Here is a 21,681-nt window from a genome sequence, read left to right as displayed (position 1 = left end):
GGAAATAGAAAGAACATATCTCAACATAACAAAGGTTATTTATGACAAACCTATAGCCAACATAATACTAAATGAGGAAAAACTTGAAGCTTTGCCACTAAAATCAGGAACAACACAGGAGTGTCCACTGTCCCTACTTATATTTCATATAGTACTGGAAGTCTTAGTTATAGCAAGAGACACACATAAAAGGAATAGAAATCGCAAAGTAAGAGATCAAATTATCGTTATTTGCAGATAAGATTCTTTACATAATGGACCCTAAAGACTCTACCAGCAAACTCTTAAAGCTCATAAACACTTAAACAACTTAGCAGGATACAAAATAAACACATGGAAATCAGTAGCCTTCCTATATACTAAATGGGGAAAAACTTGAAGCTTTTCCACTAAAATAAGGAACAAGACAAGGGTATCCACTGTCCCCACTTTTACTTTATTTTATTTATTTATTTTTGATTTTTTGAGGTAGGGTATCACTCTAGCTCAGGCTGACCTGGAATTCACTGTGTAGTCTCAGGATGGCCTCAAACTCATGATGATCCTCCTATCTCTGCCTCCCGAGTGCTGGGATTAAAGGCATGCACCTCCACGCCCAGCTCCCACTTTTATATGATATAGTACAGGAAGCCTTAGCTATAGCAATAAGGCAAGAGATACACATAAAAGAGATAAAAATTGGAAAGGAAGAGATCAAGGTATCATTATTTGTAGATGATAGGATTCTGTACATAAAGGACCCTATGTCTATGTAAGCTAATAAATATATTTATAGTTTTAGTTAAATCCACTTAATTTTTTGTTTGTTTGTTTTTTGTTGTTGTTGTTTTTTGATTTTTCGAGGTAGGGTCTCACTCCAGCCCAGGCTGACCTGGAATTGACTATGTAGTCTCAGGGTGGCCTTGAACTCACAGTGATCCTCCTACCTCAGCTTCCTAAGTACTGGGATTAAAGGCATACACTGCTCCATTTAAGTTTTAAATGAGGAGTTATTGAAAGGATACTTAGGATAATAAAGAAAATGTACTGTCATGTAAATCTAGGAACCAGAGCCATAGCATTTTCTGGAACATGTAGACAGACACTATAACCAGAGCATTTTGGTCCAGGGAACAGAACTGAATTTGAGACTAATAATATTTATTAAGCACTGGTTATGCACCATATATTCTTATATTACTTATTTAGGCTTCATAACAGCCCAGTGAGGTAGGGACTCTGCTTGATGGAAATAAGGAAGTAAAGTCATAGAGACTAAGGACTTCTCTAAAACTACATAGATGGCAAATGGCAGAGCAAGTTCTTTCCACTGAATCTATGGCTTCTTACTGTTTCTGTCACCAGCTAGATTTTCACCACTATTTCTGTTCTGTTTCATGGCCCCTCTTATTTTCTGGTTTAGTGTACTTTGTAACCTCAGTTTCCTTCCAGTTCCTCATTGTCCATATATAACACTGTAGCTGTTTTTTGTTCACCCTTTGTGTTGAAGTTTTTTTCTCCTAATGGTCCAATTTTCTCCCATTTATTTATTTACTTAGTCAGTCAGTCAGTAATTCGTTTTATAGTGCTAGAGATGGAAGCCAGAACTTTTCCAAGCTAGACAAAAGCATTCTACCACATACCTGGACTTTCAAAAAAAATTTTTTTTCTCTTATAATATTAGGGACAGTATCAGGCATGCTAGGCAAATGCTCTGCCACTTAACATCCCAAACCCTAAAAACTATTTTTTTTTTCAATTAAATTTATTGTCGTTTGAGAGAGAGTCTTGTTCTATTTCCCAGACTGGCCTCGGATTCTTGAACTTAAATGATGCCTCAACTTTTTTTTTCTTTTTTTGGTTTTTTGAGGTAGGTTCTTACTCTTACCCAGCTTGATGTGGAACTTACTCTGTAATTTTAGGCTGGCCTCAAACTCTCAGGTATCCTCCTGCCTCTGCCTCCTGAGTACTAGGATTAAAGGCATGCACCACCACATCCAGCAAATTTTGTTTTACCTCTATGCTTTAACTCTCTTTGCTCTTGGTAATACTTTTGTCTAGGAAGCTCATTCTTATTTTTTGGTACATCTATTTATGTGTTTCCTTTCAGCTTTCTGTGTTTGGATTTTTGTTCTGTACTTGTCTTAGCATGTACCTGGATTGAGTGGGCATGGCTCTATGCAGCCATTTTAAAGATCTGTGAATGGGTAATTTAGTCCCATTTGCATATCCTCTGATTATTAATGTCTTTGAATTTTTCTCTTGTATGTCCTATTTCCTGTACATTTTCTTTAATTTCTTTTCTATCTTCCATTATGCAATCCTATTTTTCCTTTCTTTTCTTCTTCATGTCCTTTTACAACTTCTGCTTCAATTGTGATACAATTTCCTATTAGGGTTTTTTTTAATTTAATTTATTAGTTTTCTTTTCAGCAAATACAGGCAGTTTGGTACCATTGTTTAGGCTCATCCATGATCTACCCCCTCCCATTGGACCCTCCTTATTGATGTAAATGGGTCGTGCATTGTAGAGTTAGCCCACAGTTATTGGTACAATAAGTGTCTCTGCATATCATGACCCAACATGTGACTCTGACATTCTTTCTGCCCCGTCTTCCGCAAAATTTCCCTGAGCCACGTTGGGTTCATTTTTGGTCTGCTTCAGTGCTGAGGTGTTGGGGGCCTCTGAGGCTCTGGCTCTCTGATTTGGTAGGAGTTGATTTTTCTCTGTGTTGGTCTCTTTCTCCTTTGTGTTGGTATCCGGTTCATCAGGAAAACATCACCCTTGCTTGTTTCGCCAATTGTCCTTAGCTTCAGTTGGGCCCCTTTTGAGGTATGTTGGGGCAGCTCTCTCCTTAGGATCTGCATCTATCTGAAAAAGAGAAGCAGTTTCTCCAAGGGAGAGTAAGTTAGCACCTAGAAAATTGAGATAACAATTACTTTTTTATAGAGAGTCTGATAGGTGTAGGCCCTCTTGTACCCCATGATTGATGGTAGCTTGATATTGGAGAGTGGGCTTATGTTTGGGTATGGTTCTGACTTGTTTCCCAGCTCCAGCTATGGGTCTCGTACCACTGAGGGGATCAGTTAGCCAAATCAAGAGCAGTTGGTTCCCCACCATAGCTGTGTGCCAGTATTGCACTTGTGTGGGCATCACATCAGGTTATTTGTTGCTAATTAGGTTAGACAATGAGTTGCTTGGACAGATATTGGTCATTTCCCCCAGTCGCCCATGTAGCACCTACTGGCACTAGACACGCTGACTGTCTGGGGACTTGACTCTCTCCTGGCTTCCAGCCATACCATTCCATTTTACATGTCAGCTGCGTATGGAGTCTTCAGCAATAGGGTCTTACCACTGGCCTTTGGTGGGTCATCAAGTACTCTGACAGAAGTCTGTCATTGTTTTGGGAAACCTTGTAGGTTTCTGTTATCAAAAGCTCATTGTGGATGGTAGCCCCAAGCTGGAAGTGGGGGTTACAGGTCAGTGCCCACTAAGAAATTGAGGAAAAACATAACTAATATACAAGAGTTAGAGAGGAGAGAGAGAGAGAGGGGAGAGGGGGAGAGGGAGGGAAGGAAGATGTAGAAGATTTAGGTTAGTCTTGATCCTACCCTCTCCGGTGTCTTGTGGTTCAGGTGTTTCCTTGTAAGGGTCTAGTGAAGGTTCAGCCATTTGCTCTGTCTTTTAGGAAGTTAGAATTTTATGGTACCCCACTCACAAAATGGGGTGCAGAGTTGAACAGGCAATTCACAAAGGAAGATATACAAATGGCAAACACACACTTAAAAAAATGTTCATCATCCCTAATCATCAGAGAAATGCAAATTAAAACAACTATGAGATTCCACCTTACCCCAATAAGGATAGCCAACATCAAAAAATCAAATGAAAATAAATGCTGGCGAGGATGTGGAGAAGCAGGAACACTCATCCACTTTTGGTGGGAATGTAGGATGGTACAACCACTTTGGAAAGCAATATGGAGACTCCTGAAAAAGCTGACTATAGAAATACCAACAGACCCAGTTATACCCTTACTGGGCATCTACCCTAAAACCTTCAAACCACAGGCCAGAGAGATTTGCTCAACCATGTTTGTAGCGGCTCAATTCGTAATAGCTAAAAGCTGGAATCAACCCAGATGTCCATCATTAGAAGAATGGATAATGAAGATGTGGTATATCTACACAATGGAACACAGCAGTAATGGAATACAGCAGTAAGAAAAAACAACACAAAGAAATTTGAGGAAAAATGGTTGAACCTGGAACAAATCATTCTCAGTGAACTTACCCAATCACAGAAAAAAAAATCGACACATAGTCTCACTCATCTACAACACCTAACCTGAATCTACCCAAGATACCTTACATACCCAGCATGCACCTCATGGACTAGACAATAGGATGGATGGGGAGGGCGGGGAGGGCATCAAAGGGTGGAAAACAGTAATCTGGATCCTATTAGGGTTTTGTTTTGTTTTGTTTTTTGAGGTAGGGTTTCACACTAGCTCAGGCTGACCTGGAATTCACTATGTAGTCTCAGGGTGGCCTCGAACTCATGGCGATCCTCCTACCTCTGCCTCCAGAGTGCTCCTCTTAGGTTTTAACATACATCTTCACTAATCAAAGTCCAAAGCCAATCAGACATCTGGGTGTGGTGGCTCACACCTTTTATCCCAGCACTCAGGAGGTTGAGATAGGAGGATCACTGAGTTCAAGGCCAACTTGTGCTACAAAGTGAATTCCAGGACAGCCTGGGCTAGTGAGACTTTGCATCAAAAAAATAAAAATAAGCCAGATGTGGTGGTGCACACCTTTAATGCCAGCACTCGGGAGGCAGAGGTGGGAAGACCGCCGTGAGTTTGAGGCTACCCTGAGACTATATAGTGAATTCCAGGTTAGCCTGGGCTAGAGCAAAATCCTACCTCATAAAACCAAACAAATAAAAAACCTGAAGTGGCCAGGTGTGGTGGTGCACACCTTTAATCCTAGAAGGATCACTGTGAGTTTGAGGCCAGCCTGAAATTACATAGTGAATTCCAGGTCAGCTTGGGGTACAATAAGACCTTACCTCAAAAAAAAAAAAAAAAAAAAGAAGAAGAAGAAGAAAAAACTAAGTAAATTAGCAATTTTCAGCAATACAGGAACTTTAGAATGATTTAACACTTCTGGGCTGGAGAGATGGTGCCAGGCTCCCCTGGCAGGTAGTGCTGAGGAAGAACCAGGTCTGCTGGTTCCTCCCAAGGAGTTGAGGAGGAGGATGAGTGTTGACGGCCAGGAACACACCATCAAGCCAGGAGTCTTGTCAAAGCAGGAACTCACTTTATTGTTACAGGCGGTTGCCTATATAGTGTTGAGGAACGAGGGTGGGGATTCTAGGATGGGGGAGAGGTAAGGGCCAATATTATACTGCAACTTTTGAAATGGTTGGTTCTAAGCACACGCACGGGAATTCTAACTCCTATGTGGAAGTAACAGGCTATTAGGCGTCTTGCTGAGTCATAGCTCGCCAGAGGCAGATCGCCAAACTTTAGCTAGGCTCAGGAAGTTCCACTAGGCCTTGCATCTGGGTCTTTCAAGGCCCAGCATCTCCCCCTTTTGTTTTTGTAAAAGCATTAGTCACCATGGCACCTGTCTTAGGTTGGCCCCTCTGGGGATCTTACCCATCACTGGGGGTACCAGGTGTTTAGCTCGCTGAAAGCCCACTCCATGGCCTGTCTTAGGCTGTCTCAGTCAGTCTGAGATCATCAATCACATGGAGGGCAGAGGAGGTGGCAGTGGGTCATCTGAGGAACTTAATTCCTGAGTTTCCAGCCTGTGATAATGTATCTCAACCTGATGGATTTTTATTACCTCTAGCCACTGGTGAATGAATTGTGTAATTTTGTTAATTACACAAGGCCCAACAGTGAGGAGAAGGAGAAGGAGGGGCCCAAGTAGAGGGAGGAGGTAAGGTAAGAAGCCATGTAGGCCCGTTCACAGTGGGTTGTCCTGGAGGTCCCGCTGTCTCTTCTCCAGGTTTTCTGGAAGTCTTTTGATTTTGTCTTGAATGATTCCCAATCTCTTGGCATAAAAACAGCATTCGTTAAAAGGAAGTGTTTTATGTGTTCCTCCCTGACATTCACAAGGTTTTCCCATCTGTTTGGCCAAGATATCTCTGGTGTCATGTGGGTTTCCAAACCCTTCATCCCTGGGTGGAGTGAATGTCACCAGCATCAGGAAGAGCAGTAGCATCCACATCTCCAGTCGTTTCAGGGGAAAAAAAACAGAGGAACAATCCTCAGGGGTGAAACACTCCCTGGAGGGGTGATTATCAGTGTCCCCTTGCTGGGGTAAATATTTTAGGTCCCCCGCTGGTATCCAAATGGGTCTTTTTTCATCTTGAGGGAAAATGCATCCAAACCTTCTCCCTGCTGTGAGGAGTGGGTCTGGTCCTCTCCAGGCCCCAGTCAATGGGTCTCTCCATCAGACCTTAATCAAGCTGTATATGACAGAGGATGACCAATGTTTTTGGAATGGAGACATTTTTTCATTTCTAGAAAAATTTAAAATAGTTAAGGTGAATAATGCTTTCTTTAGCTGATCATGGGGGGTAGTGATTCTCCCTTTTGTTTTTGTAATTGTGATTTAAGTGTTTGGTTATATCTAGTCAGGCTTGGGTTGGGGTAGAAAAAGCCTGGGGGGGTCTCCACTCCAACCTGGAAAAAGAGCTCATCCACTTCTGAGGGCCATAATGGCAGTTGATGGTACTCAGGAACCCTTCAAGTGCCATAGCAACTTTTGCATTATTTCTTTGGAGCCAAATGAAATCAGTTATCTTATACGGGTTAAAAATGGAGTGAGGCTCAATACCAAAGAGTCTAATGGCAGTTTCCCTTCCTTTAATGATGCAATCAGCTACTTGGTTACTTAAAGAATAGACCTAGTGGGCTGGAGAGATGGCGTAGCGGTTAAGCGCTTGCCTGTGAAGCCTAAGGACCCCGGTTCGAGGCTCGCTTCCCCAGGTCCTACGTTAGCCAGATGCACAAGGGGGCACACGTGTCTGGAGTTCGTTTGCAGAGGCTGGAAGCCCTGGTGTGCCCATTCTCTCTCTCCCTCTATCTGTCTTTCTCTCTGTGTCTGTCACTCTCAAATAAATAAATAAAAAATTTAAAAAAAAAAAAGAATAGACCTAGGGGCCCTACTGATCACGAGGTGAATCCACTGAATAGGCTTGCCCTTTTGAGCCAACAGGGCAGTGGTCAGGGTCTCCCCAGGGAAAAGGTAGAGGGAAAGAGTGAGATCAGGGTTGAATCGTTTGAGATTAGAGTTATCTATGGCCTTCTGGACTCTATAGAGGACTTGTCTCTGCCCAGGTGCTAGGGTTACTTGAGATGAAAGGTCAAGGCCCCTTAGTAGATCAAACAAGGGGGATAATTCCTCAGTGGTTATAGGTATCCAGGGCCTCATCCAGTTAATTTCTCCCAAGAGCTTCTGGAGTTGAGGCAAGGTGTAAGAATCCTGAATATGAAGTTGTGGTTTAACAGGTGAAACTGTATCTAGGGTAAGGATCGAGCCCAAGATCTTAAAGGGAGGGACAGTTTGAACTTTCTCAGGAGCTACTTTAAAGCTGTTAATATGAAGGATACTTAGACATTGATGGCTAAGGTCCTGGAGTATGGAGGAATCTAGGCACCCAAGGATAATATCATCCATGTAAATATAAAACAGAGTATTGGAGAGATTGATAAGAGAAGAGAAAATGGATGATAGGTAATTGACAAATGGATGGGCTATTAGCCATGCCCTGAGGTAAGACAGTCCACTCAAATCTCCTATCTGGGCACAAAAATTAACAGCAGGTACAGAGAATGCAAATTTTTCCATGTCTCCTGGATGGAGAGGGAGAGAGAAGAAGCAATCTTTAATGTCAATGATAGTAGTATGGTTTATATTGGGAATAGCTGGGATCCATGGGAGTCCCCTCAGGGGGGGTTCCAAAGGGGATCATGCATTCATTGATCTTCCTTAAATCATGTAAAAATATCCAGGACCCATTAGACTTTTTTATGACAAAGACAGGAGAGTTCCAGGGACTAGTGGAGGGACGGATATGCCGGCCTCCAACTATTGATCAATAAGTATGTGGAGTTGGTGTAACTTAGAAGAGGGGAGAGGCCATTGTTCAACCCATATAGGATTCCCCAGTCTCCACTGGATTTTAAATGGGGGGGGCTGGGCAGTGGCCCTTAGAATTAGGGGTGTTCATTGGAGTACTTTTGTCTCAAAGTAAGGGTCATCTCTATAATTGGGATGGCATTCTCTCCCTTCCTCAAACTGTTGTTGATATTCTTCTTCATCTAACAAGTCATTATAAAAGTCCTTATGGTCAGTAGTGATGAAAGCCTTGGCATCTCCAAGGATGTCTTGCCCCAGTAAGTTAGCAGTGAGTCCAGTCACCACGAGAGGGCAGACTTCTTCCCTGCCCCCACTTGGGTCAGTCCAAGGGAGCCACGTGGCAGTCTCCCAGGAGGTGGACTGCCTGCCAACTCCCAGTAGGGGAGTGCCAGGCACAATCTGCCAGGAGGGGGGCACTTCCTCCTTTCTCAGGACCATTCGGACCGCTCCAGTGTTGATGAGAAGTTTGAATATTTTATTGCCAATATTTAAAATAATTTTGGGTCTAAGGCCGGGGACCAGAGGGATGGTCCAGTGGGCTTTGATGGTCTCTTTTCCTTTATTTAACAGGGCTGGGGGGAGCCCCGGGAGGAGTTTAAAGGCTTTCCCTGTATGTCAAACTTAACTGACACTCCCTAGCCCAATGAAACCCCTTCTTGCATTTAGGGCAGCAGGTGTGAGGGGCATTGGTCATCCCCCCAGAGGGCGGGGAAGGCTTTGTCTTGTTGGGGCACTCCTTTTTAAAATGGCCCTCATCCCCACACCCAAAACATGTTGATTTTTTAGGATTTAACTGTAATGCACAGATCGTAGTAGCCAAATCTCTCTGTTTATTTTCCTGAAGGGCGGCAGCCATGGCCCTAGCCTGATGGGAGATAGTGCCAACATCCTTGGTGGCTACAGTCCATCTACTCATGGAGTTGTCCTTGAGACCCACACAGGCGAGGTGGTGATCAGCCATCATATCCTTCCCAGACCAACATTTTAGGAAACTGATCCCATAATGCTCCTGGGGGAAATTTTCTTTGGAGACTTTTTTACACCCTATCTATAAATGTAGCCAAGTCCTCAGATGGTTTTTGAGTAATACCCATAAGAGGGGGGGTGGGTTCAGAGTGTCCCTCATCAAGCCTTTTCCATGCCGCCAAGCCCAGTGTCCTGACCTGGTCCCTATACGGGTCAGGTATAGCTGCCTGTTGAATGCCTGTAGCATATTGATCAGAGGTACCGGAGAGCATCCTAAAAGTTATCAGCACAGGGGGCTGTTGACTTTGGTTTTTCTCTGCCTGTGTATGGCACTCATCTTTTAAAAAGGCACATCATTTAATGTATAGGGGACTCAACAAGACAGCCCTGATTAGATTTTTCCAATCTTGGGTTGTGCAAGGTTGATGGGCAAGTCCCTGTAACAGGGTCTCAGCCCAAGGGGAGTTAGGTCCATCCTCCGAGACCGTCTTTTTAAGCTCCTTAAGATCCTGAGCTTCCCACAGATACCAGGCAGCAGGGCAATTGCCCCAGGATTTAGATTGACGGGAAATAAAAATGTAGCTTTATTTTCTGGCAGCTTGGCGGCCGAATATGAAGGAGAGGCCAAGGGGGTCCAGAAAGGATTAGTCAATGGAGGAGGTGGAGGAGGTCCCCCAGAAGGCCAGGGAGCACTCCCAAAGGGATCAAGTGAGGGGTATAAGAATCCACCCTTTTCTGGGGCTTTTAAAGCAGTATCTCCAGGAGGAGTAGCCAGATCAGGCTATATACTATATTTTTCCTTTGTCTTTTGTTTTTGTTTGGTTGGCCTTGGAGGGAAGCAGCCCTTAATGGCCAAGATCGTAGAGAGGTCCCCTAAGGTGGGTATCTGATACTTCTCCACATGTGCCCAATGAACAAGGGCCTCTACCCTATCCCAAGTGTCCCAATCAAAGAGATTTCCTTCCAGCAGCCATGGCACCAGCTTAAGAAGGCAATCCCAGGTCTATCAAGCCTGATTATCAATCAAATCAAGCCCTCTACTCTTTAGGAGTGCCCTGAGAGATTCTAAGGAGGATTGGATTTAGAGGTAGACTGTCTCATATTATAAAGTCGAGAGAGAAATGTCCATAAAATTAGGGCAATAGCAACCCAGAAACACATGAATATAACACAAACACGAGGACCCAAAAGATAGATAAACATGCTGTAGAATTAAGCTCAGATTTAGATCCATGATGGCCAGACGAATCTGTGTCCTTAGGGGACAGCTCAATGATACCAAACACGGTATGGATGGGAGCAGGTCTCCCCAGCAGATTCGGAATCCTCACTCAAATGAAGGGACAATATGCCTTGAGTCTCCTCCAGGTCTGCCCATAAGGTGTGTCCACTAGGACATATGACCAGTTCAGAAATACAGATGCAGCTTGCCGGCGAACTGAAAGTGAAAGGAAAGAGAAAAAGAACAAAGAGATGCTGACAAGCAAGTACAGGTTATAGAAGCAAAGTTTAGCACATCAAATACGAAGACTGCCTCATAATTTATGAGGGTACACTCACCCACACACGCACACCGACTGACCTCCTCAATGAGAATTCCTCTGGAGCACCAGTCTGCCAGGTTCCTGTAGCCCCACATTGGGCGCCAGACTGCCGGGCTCCCCCAGCAGGTAGTGCTGAGGAAGGACTAGGCCCGCTGGTTCCTCCCAAGGGGTTGACGAGGAGGATGAGTGTCAATGGCCAGGAACACACCACCAAGCCGGGAGTCTTGTCAAAGCAGGAACTCACTTTATTGTTACAGATAGTTGCTTATATAGTATTGAGAATGAGGGTGGGGATTCTAGGATGGTGGGAGAGGTAATGACCAATAGTATACTGTGACTTTTGAAATGATTGGTTATAAGCGCATGCATGCACATGGGAATTCCAACTCCTATGCGGAAGTAACAGGCCAGAGGCCATTAGGAGTCTTGCTGAGTCATAGCTGGCCAGAGGCAGATCGCCAAACTTTAGCTAGGCTCAGGAAGTTCCACTAGGCCTCGTATCCGGGTCTTTCAAGGCCCAACAAGATGGCTTCACAGTTAAGACACTTTCTGGCAAAGCCAAAGGACCTAAGTTCAGTTCCCCAGTGCCCACATAATGCTGTATGCACAAGGTGTCCCATGGGTCTGGAGTTTGTTTACAGTGGTTAGGAGGCCCTAACGCACCCATTCTCATTCCCTCTCCCTCTCCCTCTCCCTCTCCCTCTCCCTCTCCCTCTCCCTCTCCCTCTCCCTCTCCCTCTCCCTCTCCCTCTCCCTCTCCCTCTCCCTCTCCCTCTCCCTCTCCCTCTCCCTCACTCAAGCTGACCTGGAATTCACTATGTAGTCTCGGGATGGCCTTCAACTTATAGCGATCCTAAGTGCTAGGATTAAAGGCGTGCACCACCACACCAGACTTTCATTAGAATGATTTAACACTCCTGCTTTACATGTATGTTGTTAGTCTCTGGCATTTCTTTTCCTTCTTATTTCTACCTCCCTAAAAATAATAGTTGAGGTGATTGTTACTATTATAATTACTACTTGCATAGTCATTTCCTATTTAGATTTACCCAGTACTTAGTAGTTCTCACCATTGCTGCATGGGCTATACTTCCCCTGCCTTGTACATGCAGTTTCCTTCCTGAAATTCGATTTCCCTTTTTGTCTTTTTTTTCTTTTTGGAGATGGGGTCTCTTATATACCAGGCTGGTCTCGAAATCATCATGTAGCTGAGGATGACCTTGAGCCTATGATCCTCCAGCCTCCACCTTCTGAATGCTGATGTTACAGACATGTACCACCATGCCCAGTGGGTTTTGTCTCTTGAATCCTGGCAGTTGGGTACAGAATATGCCCCTAATAATGGCTTTACAGTTATTCTGACTGGTGTTTTATTAATTTTTTTAATTTTTATTTATTTGCACATGTGTGGGAGCATGCCAGGACCTCTTGCTTCTGCAACAAGTAACCAGACACTCATCTGACTTATGTAGGCAGCTTGGGAATTGAACTCTGGGTCAACAGGCTTTGTAAGCAAGCACCTTTAACTGATGAGCCATCTTCCCAGCCCCTGACTAGTGTTTTAGAATTGTCACAAGCTAGGAGCTAATTTTGAGCTAATGTCTCAGCTTGGGGATTCCTAGACTATATAGGTAGGGAAATCTAAACATCAAACCTGCCAGAGTCCTGCCTTCTTTTGTTACAACTGCCTAAGTGCATTCTGATCAACTAGACCATCAGACTCACATGCCAAAAAAGTTTTCACCACCTGTATACACCTTGCATCATTGAGAGAGGCTCCCCAGCTTTATATGTCCAAAGCAGTTGTGTCCCCTTCTCACACTTAGGTAATAAACAGCTGTTACCCCTGAAAGACACAGGTACTTGTATGTAGCTCATTGTGATAGATAAAAGCTATAGCTCCCCTTTCCCACAATCTTGACACTGTTCTAATCACCACAGCCCATAGTAGTTCCACACATTACTTATCTATGGTTAACTCTCCTGTTTCCAAGGAGACTGTCCTGTGAGACACCAAGCTCAAACTACTGTTAACCTTTACTTCCAAGTTCTTAGGTTGAAAGCAGTTTAGAGTTCTAACTTCCCACTTTGCAAAAGCCTTGGGGGTTGGAGTTTTTTTGTTTTGTTTTGTTTTGTTTGTTTGTTTGTTTGGCTTAGCCTGGTCATTAAAGTCCTTGTTACCAAGTCTAACTTCCCCTATCTCCTTTCCCAAGGGAACCACTGTGTTACCTTGTCTAGCCCTGATGATTCCTCTTACTTCCTGGAGAATTCAACTCAGTTCTGGATCTAAAAGAATGTTTGTTTTCCCTTATCAACCATTTGCAGATACTTTTAGCATTTTAAAATATTTGCATCAGATTTTCAGATTATTCATTAAGAATAATATTATATTACAATAAACTTTGAAACTACTAAAATAGCCTGAATTCAAATTCCAACTACACCCCTTTTCAGCAGTATAATCTTTGGCAAGGTACCTGGCTTTCCTGAATGTTCTCCAAGCATTGTATGGAGGTAGTGATATCTCCTTCGGGACATTGTTGTGAGATTTAGTTATTGTCAAGGGCCCAGTTCAAATGCCCTCACATGGTTCACAAAGTTCTTCTAATGTGGCCCCTGCTGAAGTCTTCCTTCACCTCTCATACTTCCCAGACCCACTCCAGCATAATGAATTACTTGTATGGTGCATAATTGTCCTTGTTTGCTCTTGTTTCCAATCCTCTATACAGTGTTCCTTTTTAGAAAATGCCCCTTGCCACTTGTTCACCTTTCCTCTAGCCATTCTTACTAATCCTTCATGCTTAGTCTAGATATCAGTTTCTCCAGGAAGTTGTCCCCACTGCAAAGCCTGGAGTAGGTCTGTGAGTGTCTTGTGTACTCCTGTCTACCTGTGTACCGCTGAATGTTATTTGAGGAGAATGCTATATCCCTAGCTTCTAAGAAAGAGCCTGGCACATAGCTCAGTACATGGTAGCTGTTATTCCTTATCAGCATCTCCGTCTGTCATAATTCTCAAATGTCCTATTATTGTATAAATAACCTTTAAGTATGCCAAGAAGCTTAGAGTTAAGTTACAAGACTGACAAGGGCACACATTGTTTCAGAGCCACATTTTATGTCTTTGTTTTTCACTTAATCATTTGCCCTTTTCATACTAGGAATTAACCCAGGAATGTGATGAAAAGAAATCACAGTATGATAGCTGTGCAGCAGGCCTCGAAAGCAATAGGTCAAAATTAGAACAGGTAAGAAGAGGGTTTCTATTATAATGATTTAACAAAAACTGCCAGTGCACACTTTTTTTTTTTTTTTTCAAGGTAGGGTCTCACACTGGCTCACGCTGACCTGGAATTCACTATGTAGTCTCAGGGTGGCCTTGAACTCTCAGCGATCCTCCTACCTCTGCCTCCCGAGTGCTGGGATTAAAGGCGTGCACCACCACGCCCAGCTGGTGTGCACATTTTTACTACCTCAGTGTTAACATCATCTCTTAGCCTGCCTCAAAGCTCCAGAGATCTTTATTTCTTTAAACTTTGTATACACCTGAATTTTTCCATCTGTATCACTACCACCAAAGTCTTAAGATCCTCATCTCTTGCCCAGACTCCCACAGTAACCTTCTGCCTACTTTTCTGCTTCCACTCATATATCTTCCTGTTTTATTCTCCATAGAGCAGCCAACAAAACCTGACTTAAAATTTAGACCACCCTTTATTGGTTTCCCACTGCACTTAAAATTTTAACCTCCCCATTGATCTTCCAGGCTCCACTGCCTCATCAACTTCATATCTGTGTGCTGCACTCCTGTTTGAACTCCAGACTAGACAAGCTCATTGCTACCTTCAGGATTTTGCATGTGCTCTTCTTTCTGTCTAGAGTACTCTGGCCCCAAGTATTTGCCCTCCTCTGTTTTCATGACACAGGTCTCAGCCTAAAAGCTTCTCCTAGAGGTCTTCTGTGATCACTATTTCACTTTTCCACCTTCCTCCCAACCTGGCCACCATATCTCTCCCTCACATTCATTCTATGCTTAGTTTTCTTCATAGGACTTGTTCCTATATGAAATATCCTTCATTACTGTTTGCTTGTGTGTGCCCATCTCCTCTACTTGAATGAAAGTAAGAACCTGTGTGTCTTGTTCATTGCTGTGTCCTCAGCTTTTAGGAGATGCTGTACACATAGTAGAACTTAACATATACCAGAAACACTGAACCTGTGGGGTTTACAATATGAGTAGTCTCCAAAGAAGATTATGCCCTGTTCTGTTGAAGTAAACAACTTGGAGTCATAGCCAAGGACATGACTGGGATGTCAATTCATAGTTGTACATTTAAAACTAATCTCTCTGAGTGGATTATCTTTTCAATAATTTCTTGCCTATTTACAATTATGTATTATAGGAAGTTAGAGGACTCCGTGAAGAATGTCTTCAAGAAGAGAGTAAATATCATTATACAAATTGTATGATTAAGGTAAGGCAAAGAAAGTAGATCAGAAACTTCTGAGATTTTTGTCTGTATACTTCTCTGAAACTTATCCTTCCATTTAGATCCTGGAAGTTCAGCTTCGTCGTGCTACTGATGAGATGAAGGCGTATGTTTCTTCTGACCAACAAGAAAAAAGGAAAGCAATTAGGCAAGTAATACCATTTTTCATATTGATTTACTTACTTTTTCATTTATAGAAGTTTTACAAATAGGGTACAATCATAATATAAATTTAGAGCATTTAAATTAACAGATGTTAAGATGTTATTTAGGACTAATTCTTTTTTTTTTAACTTTTATTTATTTATTTATTTATTTGAGAGCGACAGACACAGAGAGAAAGACAGATAGAGGGAGAGAGAGAGAGTGGGCGCACCAGGGCTTCCAGCCTCTGCAAACGAACTCCAGATGCGTGCGCCCCCTTGTGCATCTGGCTAACGTGGGACCTGGGGAACTGAGCCTCGAACCGGGGTCCTTAGGCTTCACAGGCAAGCACTTAACCGCTAAGCCATCTCTCCAGCCCAGGACTAATTCTTATTAAATATTTTCTGGATATTGTAGCCCAGCTAATTAAGTATACATACAGTTTCATTAAGAACACATAAATTTGGCCTGGAGAGATGGCTTGGCCATTAAGGTGCTTGCCAGCAAAGCCTAACAACCAAGATTCAATTCTCCAGTACCCACATAAAGCCAGATGCACAAAGTGGTGCGTGCATTTGGTGTTTAGTGGCTGGAGGCCCTGGCACACCCATTCTCTCTGCCTCTCTTCTCTCTATCTCTCCTTGCTTACAAGTAAATAAAATTTTTTTAAAAAAAAAGAATATATAAACTGGGTATGGTGGCACACGCTTTTGATCCCAGCACTCAGGAGGCAGAGGTAGAAGGATTGCTGTGAGTTTGAGGCCACACTGAGACAACATAGTGAATTCCAGGTCAGCCTGGGCTAGAGCAAGAAAAACCAAAAAAAAAGAATATGTACAGTTTTGCTTTTTTTCATGTAGTAAGTACATACATATATATGCTTACCACATGGACAAAACAGATAACATAAAATTTGCCACTTAAAGGCTGGAGGGATTGCTCAATGGTTAAGGCACATGCGTCTAGAGTTCATTCACAACAGCTAGAGGCCTGGCATGCCCATATTCATTTATTCATATTCCCTCCCTCCCTCTCTCTCTCTCTTTCTCTGCTGGGTATGGTGGCACATCTTTAATCCCAGTACTCAGAAAGCCAAGATAGGAGGATCACTGTGAGTTCTTAGCAAGCCTGAGACTACATAGTGAATTCCAGGTCCGCCTGGGCTAGAGTGAGGCCTTCCCAAAGAAAAAATTGCCACTTTAGTCATTTTTAAGCATACAATTCAGTGGCATTGGTTACATTCATAAGGCTGTGAACCATCATCACTTTTTTTTGTTTGTTTTTGGTTTTGGTTTTCAAGGTAGAGTTTCACTCTAGCTCAAGCTGACCTGGAATTCACTATGTAGTCTCAGGTTAGCCTCGAACTTGTGGTGATCCTCCTACCTCTGCCTCCCAAGTGCTGGGATTAAAGGCGTGCAGCACCTCACCCAGCCATCATCACTGTTTTGAAAGTGTTTCATCATCCCAAACAGAAATTTGTATAACCATTAGTCAATAACTCCTCATCTCCTCTCCTCCCCAGGACTATGACTATGTATACCTTTTTTGTTTTGTTTTGTTTTGTTTTTCAAGGTAGGGTCTTGCTCTAGCCCAGGCTGACCTGGAATTTACCATGTAGTCTCAAGGTGACCTCAAACTTGTGGCAAGCCTCCTACCTCTACCTCACAAGTGCTGGGATGAAAGGTGCATGCTAACACGCTCAGCTATGTATACTTTTATATATGCTTTTTTCTAAACATTAGCATTGGTCTCTTTTTAAAGTCCCACATGACTGGGATTTCCATCATTTGCTAATTATGTAGTATGATAACTGGATTTCAGTTAGAAAGCATCCAATTGCAATATACCAGCTTTCAAAATGAGAAGTGTGTGTAAATACTGCTTAGTCCTTATATGGTGACTTTTTATAGCCCTAGCTGTGGCGTACTATAATAAATCAAATCCTGCCTTAAAATACATTTGTAGCTGACATGCTCACTATAATAAGGTACAATAATGAAAAATATGCTTTCTTTGCCCACCAACACAGTTCAAATGGCTTTGAATTCAAAGTGTAGGACCACATTTATTTGAGGCTGCAATGGAAATTTCAAGTAGCATATGCATTAATGTTATAAAAAAGAATCTAGAAAATATAGTCTTGCAGAGTCCTGTATTTTAAACACTGAAATGCAATCAACTGAAAATATCCTATAAATAAATGATCCTATTTCTAATAATACTCTCACATATTAAACTAAAATATCATTATTCTGATTTTCTCACTGAATGTAAACTTTGCTCATATAAATTTTTATTGTATATGGTAAGAAATAAGAAGAGTTGATTTTGTTCTTGAAAAATACTTTGAGAAGTTCATTTCTTCCAAAGTTGTCAAATATAAATGGGAGAGACTATTATTTGCTCTTTTATGCTGTTTTTTTGGTATTTGTTTTGTTTTGTTTTGTTTTTATTTGTTGAGGTAGGGTCTTGTTCGAGCCCAGGCTGACCTGGAATTTACTTTGTAGACTCAGGGTGACCTTGAACTCATGACAGCCCTTCTGCCTCTGCCTCCCAATTGCTGGAATTAAAGGCATGCACCACGCCCAACTATCTGATCATTTCTGGGGCTGGAGAGATAGCTCAGCAGTTAAGATGCTCACCTGCAAAGCGTGACAACCCAGGTTCTGTTTTCCAGTACGTATGTAAAGCCGGATACACAAAGTGCATGCATCTGGAGATTGTTTGCAGCGGCTAGAGGCTCTGGTGTTCCAATTCTCTCTCTCTCTCTCTCTCCCTCTCTCTCTCTCTCTCTCTCTCTCCTTGAAAATAATTTTTTTTTAATTATAATCAAAAACTGAGCGTGGTGGCACACGCCTTTATTCCCAGCATTCAGGAGGCAGAGCTAGAAGGATCACTGTGAGTTCAAGGCCACCCTGAGACTTCACAGTGAATTCCAGGTCAGTCTGGGCCAGAGTGAGACCCTACCTTGAAAAAACAAAAAAAACAAAACAAAAAAAATTATAATCAGGATGTGGTGGCTCAGTTCTTTAATCCCAGCACTTGTGAGGCTAATGTTGGAGAACCTTTGTGAGTTCAAGACCAGCCTGGGACTACAGAGTAAGTTCTAGGTTAGCCTAGGCTAGAGTGAGACCTGCCTAAAAACACATCCCCTCAAAAACTCATTATAAGCCTTCATATTCCCCTAGTTTTCCTTTGAAAAATACTGTGCTATGAATGAATAATAAAGTCATATTGATAGCCAGGTGTTGGCACACACCTTTAATTCTAGCAGTTGGGAGGCAGAAGTAGGTGGATCACTATTTGAGGCCACCCTAAGACTACATAGTAAATTCCAGGTCAGTCTGGGCAAGAGAGTGAGACCCTACCTCAAACCACCTCCCCACAAAAATCACATTGATTATATTGTTTAGGGCTTTTTTTTTTTTCAAGGTAGGGTCTGCCTCTGCCTTCCAAGTTCTGGGATTAAATGCATGTACCACCACACCCAGCCTGATTATATTCTAAATTTACTGATATATGTTTAAAATATTATTAAAGGGCTGGAGAGATGGCTTAGGAGTTAAGGTGTTTGCCTGCAAAGCTAAGGGACCCAGTTTCAATCCCCCAGTACCCACGTGAGCCAGATGCACAACGTGGCACATGTGTCTGGAGTTCATTTGCAGTGGCTGGAGGCCCTGGCATGCCCATTCTCTGTGTCTCTCCCTCTCTGTCTTTCTCTCACTTTCTCAAATAAATAAATAAATAAATAAAATATATTACAGAAAGAATGAGTCCTAGAGGGGTGGCTTAGCAGTTAAGCCATTTGCCTGCAAGAAAGGACCCAGGTTCAATTCCCCAGGACCCACGTTAGCCAGATGCACAAAGGGATGCATGCATCTGGAGTTCATCTGCAGTAGCTGGAGGCCCTGGCATGCACATTCTCACTCGCTCTCTCTCTCTCTCTCTCTCTCTCTCTCTCTCTCTCTCTCTCTCTCTCTCTCCCTCCCTCCCTCCCTCTCTCTCTCTTTCCCCCTCTTTCTCTGTCAAATAAATATAAATAAGCTGGCCATGGTGGTGCACGCCTTTAATCCAGCACTCAGGAGGAAGAGGTAGGAGGATCACCATGAGTTTGAGGCCACCTTGAGACTTTATAGTGTCAGCCTGGATTAGAGTAAGACCCCACCTCAACCCCCCCCCCACAAAAAATAAATAAAATAAAATATGTTTTTAAAAGAATAAATGAGTATTAAAGTATTATTAGACACAATATCTTTTTTTTGGGGGGGGGGGTGTTTTGAGGTAGGGTCTCACTTCTAGCCCAGGCTGATCTGGAATTTACTATATAGTCTCAGGTTGGCCTTGAACTCACAGCAATCCTCCTACCTCTGCCCCTCTCCCCCAGTGCTGGGATTAAAGGCATGTGCTGGCAAAAACACAATATCGTATTGTCATTCCATTTTCAACTTCTACAGTTTTTTCCAGTAAGCAAAAAGGTATAAGGAACTACAATGGCTGAGAAAGAATGTTTTATAATTTTAATTTGATTCAAAGAGGCAGCATACTTTTGTTCAAAGTACTAGAGAAGGACTCATAAGGCTATTCTAGCCTGCTTCCTAGTGTGGCCTTGGGCAAGCCACCTCAGTAAAAATAACATATGCAGCAGTACTTTTGCTATTATATTGCATGAGTCCATGGAGGGCAAAGGCCTGTCCTGTCTTGATTTCTATTTGTTTCTTTTTTTGTTTTTGTCTTTGAGGGAGAGCCTTGCTGTACCCCAGGCTGACCTGGAATTCACAATGTAGTCTCAGGGTGGCCTTGAACTCACTGCCATCCTCCTACCTTTGCCTCCCAAATGCTGGAATTAAAGGTGTGTGCTACTATGCCCAGGTCTAATTTCTGCTTGAAACTCAGGGAATAATTGGCACAAATCAAGTACTTGGTAAAAACACATGCCAGGCTAAGATTAGCATACTGCCACTGAGCTACATCCCCAGCCCCATAGTTATATATACACACACACACACACACACAGTGTGTGTGTAAACATAAGCTTGTGCTGGAGAGATAGCTCAATGGTTACGGTACGTTCCTGTAAAGCCTAAGGACCAGAGTTTATTTACCCAGTACCCACTTAAGCCAGATGCACAAGGTGGCACATGCATCTGGAGTTCATTTGCAGTGGATAAAGGTCCTGGCATGCCCATTCTCTATCTGCATCTCTTTCTGTCTTGTTGTCTCTCAAATAAATAAATACCATAAAAATATAAAGAAATAAGATTAGTTTATCTTAATAATTTATCTAATTTTTTTATTTTGGCATTAATAGATTTACCTTATTCTTTTTGACAGTTCTGTATTATTCTTTTAAATGAATGTACTGTAATTTATTTAAACTTTTCTCCAGATATGCATTAGTTTGCAAATTTTCACAATGCTGTGCATTAATGAAGTGAATAGTCTGCTTTGCTTTTATGTCCATTAGGTTATGGGAGGTTTTATGGATGATGAGTTTCCAGAAGTAGAACTACAGAATTAGATACTACTCAGTGTTTATTTAAAGTGTACATCCCACCTCCTTCCTTTAAACTTATTCAAATACAAAGATAATTTAAGCACACTGGTTGCCATTGTTTTAAGGGCAAATTAACTAGAAATAGTACTTAACCGCTTAATTCCTTTAACTTAATTTCATATGGATTGTTTTGCCTCCCCCCCTTAAATTACTATTTACCAGAAGAACTGACTAACATGAGGAAAGAAAGAATACTTAATGATGGGTTATATTCTGATCCTAACAGCCTAAATTACATTGCCTAATATGTTGAGATATATATGTTAATTTGTAATTTAAATGTCTGATTAAATCATTTGAATTAATTGAAACTAAATCACTTTGTTGCCTCTCTAGGGAACAGTATACAAAAAACATTACTGAACAAGAAAACCTTGGAAAGGTAAGAATTATTCATTTTTTTTCATTTTAAAAAATATTTTATTTGCCAGGCATGGTGGTGCATGCCTTTAATCCCAGCACTCAGGTGGCACAGGTAGGAGAATCGCCATGAGTTCGAGGCCACCCTGAAACTACAGAGTAAATTCCAGGTCAGCCTGGCCTACAGTCAGACCCTACCTCAAAAAACCAATACATATATATATACATACGTACATACATACATACACACACACACACACACACACACACACACACACACACACACACAGAGAGACACAGTTAACAGAGAAAGAGGGAGAGAGAGAGAGAATATGCACACTAGGGCCTCCAACCACTGCAAACGAACTCCAAAAGCGTACGCCCCCTTGTGCATCTGGCTTATGGGGCTCCTAGGGAATGGAATCTGGGTCCTTTGGCTTTGCAGGAAAATATCTTAACCACTATGCCATCCCTCTAGCCCTTA

General features: G+C 42.4%; 1 protein-coding gene across 3 annotated transcripts in view; it reads left to right on the top strand.

Annotated features, from left to right (window-relative positions):
- The window catches only part of Ift81 (intraflagellar transport 81), a 144,812-nt gene that overhangs the window by 109,191 nt on the left and 13,940 nt on the right, over positions 1-21,681 (top strand). For 2 of the 3 annotated variants that reach the window (XM_045133103.1, XM_045133104.1), the window contains 4 exons: positions 13,811-13,897; positions 15,053-15,124; positions 15,202-15,287; positions 21,174-21,219. In XM_045133103.1, the coding sequence (XP_044989038.1) occupies positions 13,811-13,897; positions 15,053-15,124; positions 15,202-15,287; positions 21,174-21,219 (291 nt within the window). The remainder of the gene's footprint in view (positions 1-13,810; positions 13,898-15,052; positions 15,125-15,201; positions 15,288-21,173; positions 21,220-21,681) is intronic. The other variant, XM_045133106.1, reaches the window with a different exon arrangement.

This window comes from Jaculus jaculus, chromosome 13 (assembly GCF_020740685.1).
Source record: "Jaculus jaculus isolate mJacJac1 chromosome 13, mJacJac1.mat.Y.cur, whole genome shotgun sequence".
Lineage (NCBI taxonomy): Eukaryota > Metazoa > Chordata > Mammalia > Rodentia > Dipodidae > Jaculus > Jaculus jaculus.
Note: the sequence above shows the minus strand (reverse complement) of the source record. Positions and strands in the feature narration are given on the sequence as shown.